General features: G+C 45.9%; 1 protein-coding gene across 2 annotated transcripts in view; it reads right to left on the bottom strand.

Moving 5' to 3' along the window:
- stab2 (stabilin 2) overlaps positions 1 to 10,055 on the bottom strand; it is a 38,260-nt gene extending 28,205 nt beyond the window's left edge. The window contains exons 1-13 of one of the 2 annotated variants that reach the window (XM_014207974.3): positions 9,806 to 10,051; positions 8,613 to 8,740; positions 8,219 to 8,337; positions 6,471 to 6,556; positions 6,268 to 6,334; positions 5,991 to 6,086; positions 5,681 to 5,803; positions 4,031 to 4,227; positions 3,678 to 3,808; positions 3,434 to 3,567; positions 3,203 to 3,282; positions 783 to 932; positions 318 to 461 (exon numbers count right to left, since the gene is read on the bottom strand). In XM_014207974.3, the coding sequence (XP_014063449.1) occupies positions 318 to 461; positions 783 to 932; positions 3,203 to 3,282; positions 3,434 to 3,567; positions 3,678 to 3,808; positions 4,031 to 4,227; positions 5,681 to 5,803; positions 5,991 to 6,086; positions 6,268 to 6,334; positions 6,471 to 6,556; positions 8,219 to 8,337; positions 8,613 to 8,740; positions 9,806 to 9,892 (1,542 nt within the window). In that variant the 5' untranslated portion in view covers positions 9,893 to 10,051. Of the gene's footprint in view, positions 1 to 317; positions 462 to 782; positions 933 to 3,202; positions 3,283 to 3,433; positions 3,568 to 3,677; positions 3,809 to 4,030; positions 4,228 to 5,680; positions 5,804 to 5,990; positions 6,087 to 6,267; positions 6,335 to 6,470; positions 6,557 to 8,218; positions 8,338 to 8,612; positions 8,741 to 9,805 lie in introns of both variants that reach the window. The other variant, XM_045722003.2, reaches the window with a different exon arrangement.
- Between the last annotated feature and the right edge of the window lie 481 nt (positions 10,056 to 10,536).

A 10,536-nucleotide genomic window follows, 5' to 3' on the forward strand; every position in this document is an offset into this window, starting at 1 on the left:
ACCTGTCTTGTTGCTTTCAGTTGGCTCATTCATCCCCCCTCCTCCTCTCCCCTGTAACTATTCCCCAGGTCGTTGCTGTAAATGAGAATGTGTTCTCAGTCAACTTACCTGGTCGAATAAGGGTTAAATAAATAAAAATATAGGCACAAATGTAGGCGTTACAAATGCTATTCTAAGTATAATAAACAATGTTTCTGGTTCGTCCCAAATGGCACCCTATTCCCTATGTACTGCACTACTTTTGACTAAAAGTAATGCACTAAATAGGGAATAGGGTGCCGTTTGTGACGCAACGTCTGTCTCTGGTATTTGTGCACCTCTCTATCGCTCTCCACGGTGGGTGAGACACTGTCCATCAGCTTGTTGATAATATGGATGATCCCATTGGAAGCGATGACATCAGACTGCAGGACCCCGCCCTTCTTCCTGCTGCCATGGATACGGATCTTGAGCTGCTTGTCCTGTCGGGGGATCATCAAATTATTTTGCTGACATGACCAGCGTGACCTGTCATTAGAGCAGTGTTTCTCATTGGACCGTCTTGTGCTGTGTCATCACTACTACTATGAGAAGCACACTCTTGGGACGGTGTTCACTTTTGTCAGTCTAAATCAGGAGGGCCTTGGTAATGAGGCTTGCCCCTGTGTGTGTGTGTGTGTGTGTGTGTGTGTGTGTGTGTGTGTGTGTGTGTGTGTGTGTGTGTGTGTGTGTGTGTGTGTGTGTGTGTGTGTGTGTGTGTGTGTGTGTGTGTGTGTGTGTGTGTGTGTGTGTGTGTGTCTCACGTCATCTGTTGTCACCGTCTCCCCTGCCTTGCCCGTCAGAGTGTAGTAGATGACCCCTTTGTTCAGCATATCATAGGGCATCTCTCCGGCAGCAATGTGCAGCTTACACAGGTACTTAGCCTTCATTGGGTCAGCCATCAGAGTTATCAGCTGAGATAGGACAACAAATATGATAAACATTTCAGCTATAGGGGGAAAAGTAAAAAATATTGGTCTTGTGTTCCAAAAGTATACAAAATATGCAGCAATATAGCCACAGTGTCTCCAGGTGTCTACTGTGTATCATATAGCTACAGTTCTCTAAGTGTCTAGTGTGTATCATATAGCTACAGTTCTCTAGGTGTCTACTGTGTATCAATATAGCTACAGTTCTCTAGGTGTCTAGTGTGTATCATATAGCTACAGTTCTCTAGGTGTCTACTGTGTATCAATATAGCTACAGTTCTCTAGGTGTCTAGTGTGTATCATATAGCTACAGTTCTCTAGGTGTCTACTGTGTATCAATATAGCTACAGTTCTCTAGGTGTCTAGTGTGTATCAGTATAGCTACAGTTCTCTAGGTGTCTAGTGTGTATCAATATAGCTACAGTTCTCTAGGTGTCTACTGTGTATCAATATAGCTACAGTTCTCTAGGTGTCTAGTGTGTATCATATAGCTACAGTTCTCTAGGTGTCTACTGTGTATCAATATAGCTACAGTTCTCTAGGTGTCTAGTGTGTATCATATAGCTACAGTTCTCTCGGTGTCTAGTGTGTATCATATAGCTACAGTTCTCTAGGTGTCTAGTGTGTATCAATATAGCTACAGTTCTCTAGGTGTCTACTGTGTATCAATATAGCTACAGTTCTCTAGGTGTCTACTGTGTATCCATATAGCTACAGTTCTCTAGGTGTCTAGTGTGTATCATATAGCTACAGTTCTCTAGGTGTCTAGTGTGTATCAATATAGCTACAGTTCTCTAGGTGTCTAGTGTGTATCCATATAGCTACAGTTCTCTAGGTGTCTAGTGTGTATCAATATAGCTACAGTTCTCTAGGTGTCTAGTGTGTATCAATATAGCTACAGTTCTCTAGGTGTCTAGTGTGTATCATATAGCTACAGTTCTCTAGGTGTCTAGTGTGTATCAATATAGCTACAGTTCTCTAGGTGTCTAGTGTGTATCATATAGCTACAGTTCTCTAGGTGTCTAGTGTGTATCATATAGCTACAGTTCTCTAGGTGTCTAGTGTGTATCATATAGCTACAGTTCTCTAGGTGTCTAGTGTGTATCAATATAGCTACAGTTCTCTAGGTGTCTAGTGTGTATCAGTATAGCTACAGTGCCTCTAGGTGTCTAGTGTGTATCAATATAGCTACAGTTCTCTAGGTGTCTAGTGTGTATCAATATAGCTACAGTTCTCTAGGTGTCTACTGTGTATCAATATAGCTACAGTGCCTCTAGGTGTCTAGTGTGTATCAATATAGCTACAGTTCTCTAGGTGTCTACTGTGTTTCAATATAGCTACAGTGCCTCTAGGTGTCTAGTGTGTATCAATATAGCTACAGTTCTCTAGGTGTCTAGTGTGTATCAATATAGCTACAGTCTCTAGGTGTCTAGTGTGTATCATATAGCTACAGTGTCTCTAGGTGTCTACTGTGTATCAATATAGCTACAGTTCTCTAGGTGTCTACTGTGTATCATATAGCTACAGTTCTCTAGGTGTCTACTGTGTTTCAATATAGCTACAGTGCCTCTAGGTGTCTAGTGTGTTTCAATATAGCTACAGTTCTCTAGGTGTCTACTGTGTTTCAATATAGCTACAGTTCTCTAGGTGTCTACTGTGTATCAATATAGCTACAGTTCTCTAGGTGTCTACTGTGTATCATATAGCTACAGTGCCTCTAGGTGTCTAGTGTGTATCAATATAGCTACAGTTCTCTAGGTGTCTACTGTGTTTCAATATAGCTACGGTTCTCTAGGTGTCTAGTGTGTATCAATATAGCTACAGTTCTCTAGGTGTCTACTGTGTATCCATATAGCTACAGTTCTCTAGGTGTCTAGTGTGTATCATATAGCTACAGTTCTCTAGGTGTCTAGTGTGTATCATATAGCTACAGTTCTCTAGGTGTCTACTGTGTATCAATATAGCTACAGTGCCTCTAGGTGTCTACTGTGTATCATATAGCTACAGTTCTCTAAGTGTCTAGTGTGTATCAATATAGCTACAGTTCTCTAGGTGTCTAGTGTGTATCATATAGCTACAGTTCTCTAGGTGTCTAGTGTGTATCATATAGCTACAGTTCTCTAGGTGTCTACTGTGTATCAATATAGCTACAGTTCTCTAGGTGTCTACTGTGTATCAATATAGCTACAGTTCTCTAGGTGTCTAGTGTGTATCCATATAGCTACAGTTTTCTAGGTGTCTAGTGTGTATGTTACCGGAGTTCCTTTGAAGCCCTTGTTGATTGGGACGAAGACGGTAAAGGGGCCAAAGTTGCTCAGGGGCCAAGTAATGGCACCTGGAGCAGGAGGAGGAAGAGGAGGAGGAGGAAAAGAGAGATAGAGAGCGAAAGAGAGAGACTATATCAACCAAGGCCCATGACAAAAGAGGTGCTTTTCTGCAACTTTAATGAGTCACTGATTGGCTGATGATAAATCAATGAGACGCACCAAAGAGTGTGATGGCATTGCTGAGCTGGCCGGTCCATTGGCCCCCGGGCTCTGAGTTCAGATCGTTCAGACGCTGCATGATGTTGCCATAGCAAATCTTGCCGTTGCCCAGGTAACCCTCGTGACATGTGCACCTGGAGTAAGAGAGACGTACAAAGGTAAGATGACCTTTTGAAAAAAGGATGGTTTTACTGCACAGATATCTTTAAACACACTAAGTCAAAGAGAACAGAAACACGCTGACTCTACTATGTTCGGCTCCACTGTTGAACAGTTGGCGTGTTTGCTGCAGGAGTTAGGTCTGCACAAATCCTTCAGGCTGCAGCTCACCCCTCCTGTCAGGTGGTCAAACCCGTCTTGACACTCACAATGAGACTACGAGAGAAACCAAAAACACCACTCAGGGGGAGGTTCACCAAACACATGTCCACCCTCAAATGAATGGCACATTATCACCAATTGAAGCAATAAAATGTTATATTTGACTTGCATTATCAATTAGTTTCATTTGTCGGTTAGAAAAACACACACACGCACGCACGCACGCACACACACACAGACAGACACACACACACACACACACACACACACACACACCTTCCCTGGCCCATCGTACACGCAGCGAGCAGAGTCAGCAGAGCAGCCCCCCAGGTGTGTTTGACAGGGGTCTATGGGAACACACACGTGCCCATCCCCGGTGTAGCCCTGGGCACAGGTACACAAGTGCTTGTTGGGCCCCACATGGGCACAGGTGGCATGGATGTGGCACACCTGCTGCAGGCACGGGTTTATGGCTGTGAGAGGAGACAAATCATCTTATAAACTATTATATACAGTCCATTCGGAAAGTATTTAGACCCATTGACCTTTTCCACATTTTGTTACGTGACAGCCTTATTCTAAAATGGATTAAATTGTTTTTTTCCCCCTCATAAATCTATTCATAATGACAGAGTAAAAACAGGTTATTAGAAATTTTTGCAAATGTATCAAAAATTCATAAACTGAAATATCACATTTACATAAGTATTCAGACCCTATTTTGTTGAAGCACATTTGGCAGTGATTACAGTCTCAAGTCTTCTTAGGTATGAAGCTACCAGCTTGGCACACCTGTATTTGGAGAGGTTCTCCAATTCTTCTCTGCAGATCCTCTCAAGCTCTGTCAGGCTGGATGGGGAGTGTCACTGCACAGCTATTTTCAGGTCTCTCCAGAGATGTTCAATCGGGTTCAAGTCCGGGTTCTGGCTGGGTCACTTAATTAAGGACATTCAGAGACTTGTCCCAAAGCCCCTCCTGCGTTGTCTTGGCTGTCTGCTTAGGGCCGTTGTCCTGTTGGAAGGTAAACCTTCGCCCCAGTCTGAGGTCCTGAGCACTCTGGAGCAGGTTTTCATCAAGTATCTCTCTGTTCTTTGCTCCATTCATCTTTCCCTCGATCCTGACTAGTCTCCCAGTCCCTGACGCTGAAAAACCTCCCCACAGCATGATGCTGCCACCACCATGCTTCACCGTAGGGATGGTGCCAGGTTTCCTCCAGACGTGACGCTTGGCATTCAGACCAAAGAGTTCGATATTGGTTTCATCAGAGCAGAGAATCTTGTTTCTCATGGTCTGAGAGTCATTTAGGTACCTTTTGGTGGAGTGCTGCAGAGATGGTTGTCCTTCTGGAAGGTTCTCCCATCTCCACAGAGGAACTCTGGAGCTCCGTCAGAGTGGCCATCAGGTTCTTGGTCACTTCCCTGACCATTGCTCAGTTTGGCCGGACGGTCAGCTCTAGGAAGAGTCTTGGTGGTTTCAAACTTATTCCATTTATGAATGACGGAGGACACTGTGTTCTTGGGGACCTTCAAGGCTGCAGGAATGTTTTGGTACCCTTCCCCAGATCTGTGCCTCGACACAATCCTGTCTCGGAGCTCTACAGACAATTCCTTCGACCTCATGGCTTGGTCTTTGCGCTGACATGCACTGTCAACTGTGGGACCTTATATAGACAGGTGTGTGCCTTTCCAAATCATGTCCAATCAATAGAATTTACCACAGATGGACTTATCTCAAGGATGATCTATGGAAACAGGATGCATCTGAGCTCAATTTCGAGTCTCATAGCAAAGGGTCTGAATACTTATGTTAAAAGGTATTTTTTTATTTATTTTTAATACATTTTTAAAAAATTAAAAAAACGTTTTCGCTTTGTCATTATGGGGTATTGTATATAGACTGATGAGGAACATTTTTGCTGTCACTCACATATGCATTGATCTCCAGAGGTTCGGTAGCCAGGTAGACATTGACAACGCAGCGACCCATCAAGTGAGCCCTGCATACAGCGAGTGTTCTGTGGACAAAGCAGAGAAGAGCACTCCGGCAGCTCTGAAAGATGACAGAGATACATGCTGTTATTAAGGTGATGAGCAAGTTGTCATTAGATGAAAACATATAGGTAGGTTATAGATCAGGGAGTTAATGCTTTAGCACCCGACAGGAATAACGCATTATGATACAGTTCTAACACATTATAAGACATGTCATAAGCATGCATCACCACTGGTTCTCTTACCCAGATCACATTTTGGGCCTTTATACGCAGAGAAGCAGGTGCATATCCCGTCACCGTGGATACCAGCATTACACAGGCCATGTACACACGTGCAGGCTGATGGACCGGGAAATGGAGAATGATGGGATTGACAGGGAGAGAAACAGGTAAATATTACAATGCAATGGATCACCAACAAATGGCACCAAAGTGGACTCTATCTCTAGGTGCATGGGACAGTCACAAAATGGGGTAGATAAAGAGTCTCAATCTTAAAGAAAGGGACCGAGTTGGTTACCAGAACTACAGGTTGAGCCGTAAAGATTATCTGCACAGTCTTCACACGCAGTTCCCACGAAGCCAGGCTGAGGAGGACAAACACAGTGATGGACCATTCTTTGTCTGTGCGTGTGTGCGTGTATGTGTGCTCGCGTGCGTGTGCGTGTGCACATGTGTGTTTACTTGCATATATGTGTGTGTCTATGCGTCATCATCCAGTACCTTACAGCTGCAGGTCCCGTTGCCCCCCATGCCTTCAGAACACAGTCCATTATTACTGCAGGGCCTGTCTGCGTCCTCTGGGCACTCTGGGACAGGAAGACAGTACCATTCGCATTAGTCTCATATCAACAGAGAGATGGACAACCAATCTCAATGAAACAGTGATTGGAAACCGAATGGTGTGTGTTGTTCCAATGTCCAGGAGAGCACGTGACTTGACAATAGCCCGGACGTAATGCTATGACAGCTGTGTCTCCAGGGATCTGAGTAAGCAGACGTGTTGCACTGCAAACACAGACCCCCTCACCTCTTCGCCCCCTCTCCACTTCCTCTCCTCCTCTCCTCCGTCTCTCTCCTCCTCTTTCCTTCTCATTCTCTCATGTGTGCCTCTCTTATCAGAATTACCCATCATCACTCATCCCCTTCCTTCCCGTAAGCTGCACACACACAATGTAAACACAAGCATGCACAGTGGGTTGCCAAGGGTCTCCTTACAATCAGCAGACTCTAGGAAAGTAGTTGTTCTTGTCAGCAGATTCACACTCACTCAGGGTACTGGGGACCACACTGCATCGGTGAGTAAAACAATTGCAATAATATCCTTTAATGTTTACCCAATATTTACTTTAATAAATGATAACCTTCTAATGTGGGTAATTTGTACCTAAAATGTAACTTTGTTGCACAACATGTGGGGAGAGTAATTCAGTCGACATACATCAAGTCTCACCAGGACAGAGAATACTTCACACGTCCATGTTATCCTGTCACAGAACGACACAGGGGACCATTGAGACAGAGAGGAAGAACTATGGCCCCCGTTAATGTCCTTACTACTGCCCATCTTTTATAACCTCACAACACAATCACTGAGAGGGAGGGAGGACGGGGGAGAGGGAGAGAGAGAGAGAGAGAGAGAGAGAGAGAGAGAGAGAGAGAGAGAGAGAGAGAGAGAAAGAGAGGGGGAGCGAGAGAGAGAGAGAGAGAGAGAGAGAGAGAGAGAGAGGGAGATAGAATGTGTGTTAGTGTTTTTGTGTGTGTGCAAGAGAGTGTGGGAGGGGGGATAAGAAGGGTCTATGACAGGAACAAAAGAGCTAGAGAGAGGAAGCCTGGACTCAGTGCTATCGGGGTGTCAGCACATTCCTGGAAGACAGGGGCCCGCTGACGATGAGCCCTAATTGGGAGGAAGGAAGTGTGCGAGTCCCCTGCGCCGAAAGGCCTAACCTGCATCCTGCACCCAATACCACAATGTGGGTTGTCCTGGCCTGCCGGTGCACACAGGACACTGCTGACACACTTTCCTACTTTGGACAGCTTTCTCTTCTGTCTATTTGTTCCCCTGTAACAATTTTTTTTCCGAAACAGGCCACTCTTCCTCTCTGAGGAGGGATGCGAGCGCTTTCCTCCTGTTTTTTTGTCACACAGCACTCAGCACTGGGATTCAATGGCAGTAGCAGCCAAGTACACGTCTGAACTCTTCCTATCAAAACATTCCCTCAGAGTCCCCACAGCTTACCGTGTTACAGAACCACCAAAACATGAGCAAATACGAGAACCCTCTGTTTCAAAGCAAGCCTTTGAAAAGGGAGCATCTGGGGTTAAATAGCGTTTCAGAAATGATGTCACCACCACCGAAATGGTTTGTCTTTTCATCTCGTGTTGCTTTCCTCATCAATGCGGCTTGGTGACTCATCGATGAGCAGCAGTGATTGATTACAGTATTGGATGCAGTGTGTTGTTTTGCTCACCGATGCAGTCTGGTCCCCAGTACCCTGGACAGCAGCGGGGCTCAACCACCTCCTTGTAACACTCATGAGAACAGCCCTTGATAGACAGCACCAGGCTGGGCAAGGAACTCACACGGTACCTACAGAGAGAGAGATGACATACTACTGGGAGATACCTGCTGTAGGATACAGTGCCACAGTAGTCACAACGCTCTGTACAACATACCTGGTTGTGTCTTATGTTAAGCAGAGACATGAGATATTACTTAGATACTACTAAGAGATATCTCCTCCATCTATTCTATTTCTCCCTCACTCCCTTCCCCATTCTGTCCCCTTTTCCCCCCATATCCTTCTTCCACCCTCATTTCCTCCCCATATCCCCTCTTCCACCCTTACCCCCTTGCCCACTCACTTGCAGTCCGGCTTTCCCTTCCCGGGGATCTTCTTGTTGAAGCCTGCTGGACAGCCCACGTTGGAACTGATGCTACAGGAGTGACACTCTGTCTTGGTCATCACCAGGGTTGTCATGTCACACCGGTTCTGTTGTGGTGGAGGGAGAAGAGCGGATACTGTAAGACACACAGACCTGGTGCTGTGTGTCATTGTGGACTGAGGAACACCCCAAATAACCACACACAACAGTGTACCGACACGCTTTTCTTATCTCTGTTGACTTCCCATTGTGTGTCAGAAGTCATAAAGTCACATCACGGTTTGAGAGTTACCTGATGAACGTACCAGGGCCGAATCTCTTAGCTGTTCCCAACTGAATGTTGAAGCCAATGCCCTATTGAGCCCTCGCCAATCCTCTTATCCACTCAAATCAATGGAATTTTCCACAGTTCTTAAAACAGTGGAGAGGTCAGACTATTATTTCCTGCCTGTCTTTCATCATACTAGAATAACATTAACCACCACTTTATAACCCAACACCCAATCCCCGAACAGAGAAAACTGTGTTTGTGCATGATGAATAGTTTGTTTTTTGGCAGTAGTGTACTCCTGGGTATACACAGTGTTTTGACATCATCAAAGCGTATTTGAGAGGATTTGTTTACTTTGACCAGAGTTGGACAGACGTTGGGTAAACAGAAAGATATTGTTTAATGACTTCTGCTGGGACCTGCATCATCTGATCTGATCTACCCAGCATGCAACAGTACCCGGGCGCTACTCAGAGAAACCACAAAACTCAGACAAAGACAAACACAAACATGCTAGTTATGTTTCAAAACCACATAGAGCCAACCCCTGAAACACAGCACTAAGTCATCATACAGTACACCATCCAAAATCCCCAAACCACACAACAACACTTTAAAATGTCCAAAACAGTAAGCAACAAAACAAGTCAAGCTGAATTGTTAGATACTACTGCACTGTTGGAGCTAGGAACACAAGCATTTCGCTACACCCGCACTTAACATCTGCTAAATACGTGTATGTGACCAATAAAATGTGATTTGATTTGTATTGTGTGTCCAATGCCCACAGCTCCCTGACCACTCTTGGCAGCCCTTCCATACGTCTAGCTACCAATGAGGGTGTGACAGTGAGTCCGAATGATGAACGCACTGACGTGTGTGCGGTAAAAGTGGGACTCACCTTGGCGGCGGCAGCAGCGGAGGCGGTGTAGTGGTCGTACCCCAGAAGTAGCAGCGTGAGCAGCAGTGGTCCGGTCACAGGCGCCATAACTCTGGATCTCTCTCCTTCTCTCTCTCTCTCTCTGTCAGTATCACTCGCTGTGCCCCTGTATCTCCCTCCCTCTACCTCTCTGACCCACTCCCTGTCACTTTGAGTCACTCTTTTTAGCTCTCTCTCGCCCTCCCTCTCTGAGGCACGTCAGTGGACTGTGACCGCTCACTTAGCCCATCTGACTTTTCAACAACCTCCCTCCTCTCTCCCCCTCCCCTCAACTCCCCTCTTTCCTGTGCCAGTAGTAGCAGAGAGGGTCACCTGCATTCATACACTCCACACACGTGCACATACACAAACATGTATGGGCATACTGTCCATGCAAACACACACACACACGCACGCACGCATGCACGCACGCACACACGTGCGCACGCGCACACGTGCGCACGCGCTGGCGCTTACACGCGCATACGCACAGACATACAGACGGACACACAGACGCACACACTGACACACACAATCCCCCCCCCCCCCCCCGGCACACACACACACAATCCCCCCGGCACACACACACACAACCCCTTCATCCGTCTATACTCCAGCATCTGTCAGCAGTTGGAAGGGGGGGTTAGGTCTGGTCTTGTCTTCAAACAGTGGTGTTGGAGAGAAGGAGAATGGCAGGACATCCTGGACTGTAA

This window comes from Salmo salar, chromosome 07 (genome assembly GCF_965601325.2).
Source record: "Salmo salar chromosome 07, fSalSal1, whole genome shotgun sequence".
Lineage (NCBI taxonomy): Eukaryota > Metazoa > Chordata > Actinopteri > Salmoniformes > Salmonidae > Salmo > Salmo salar.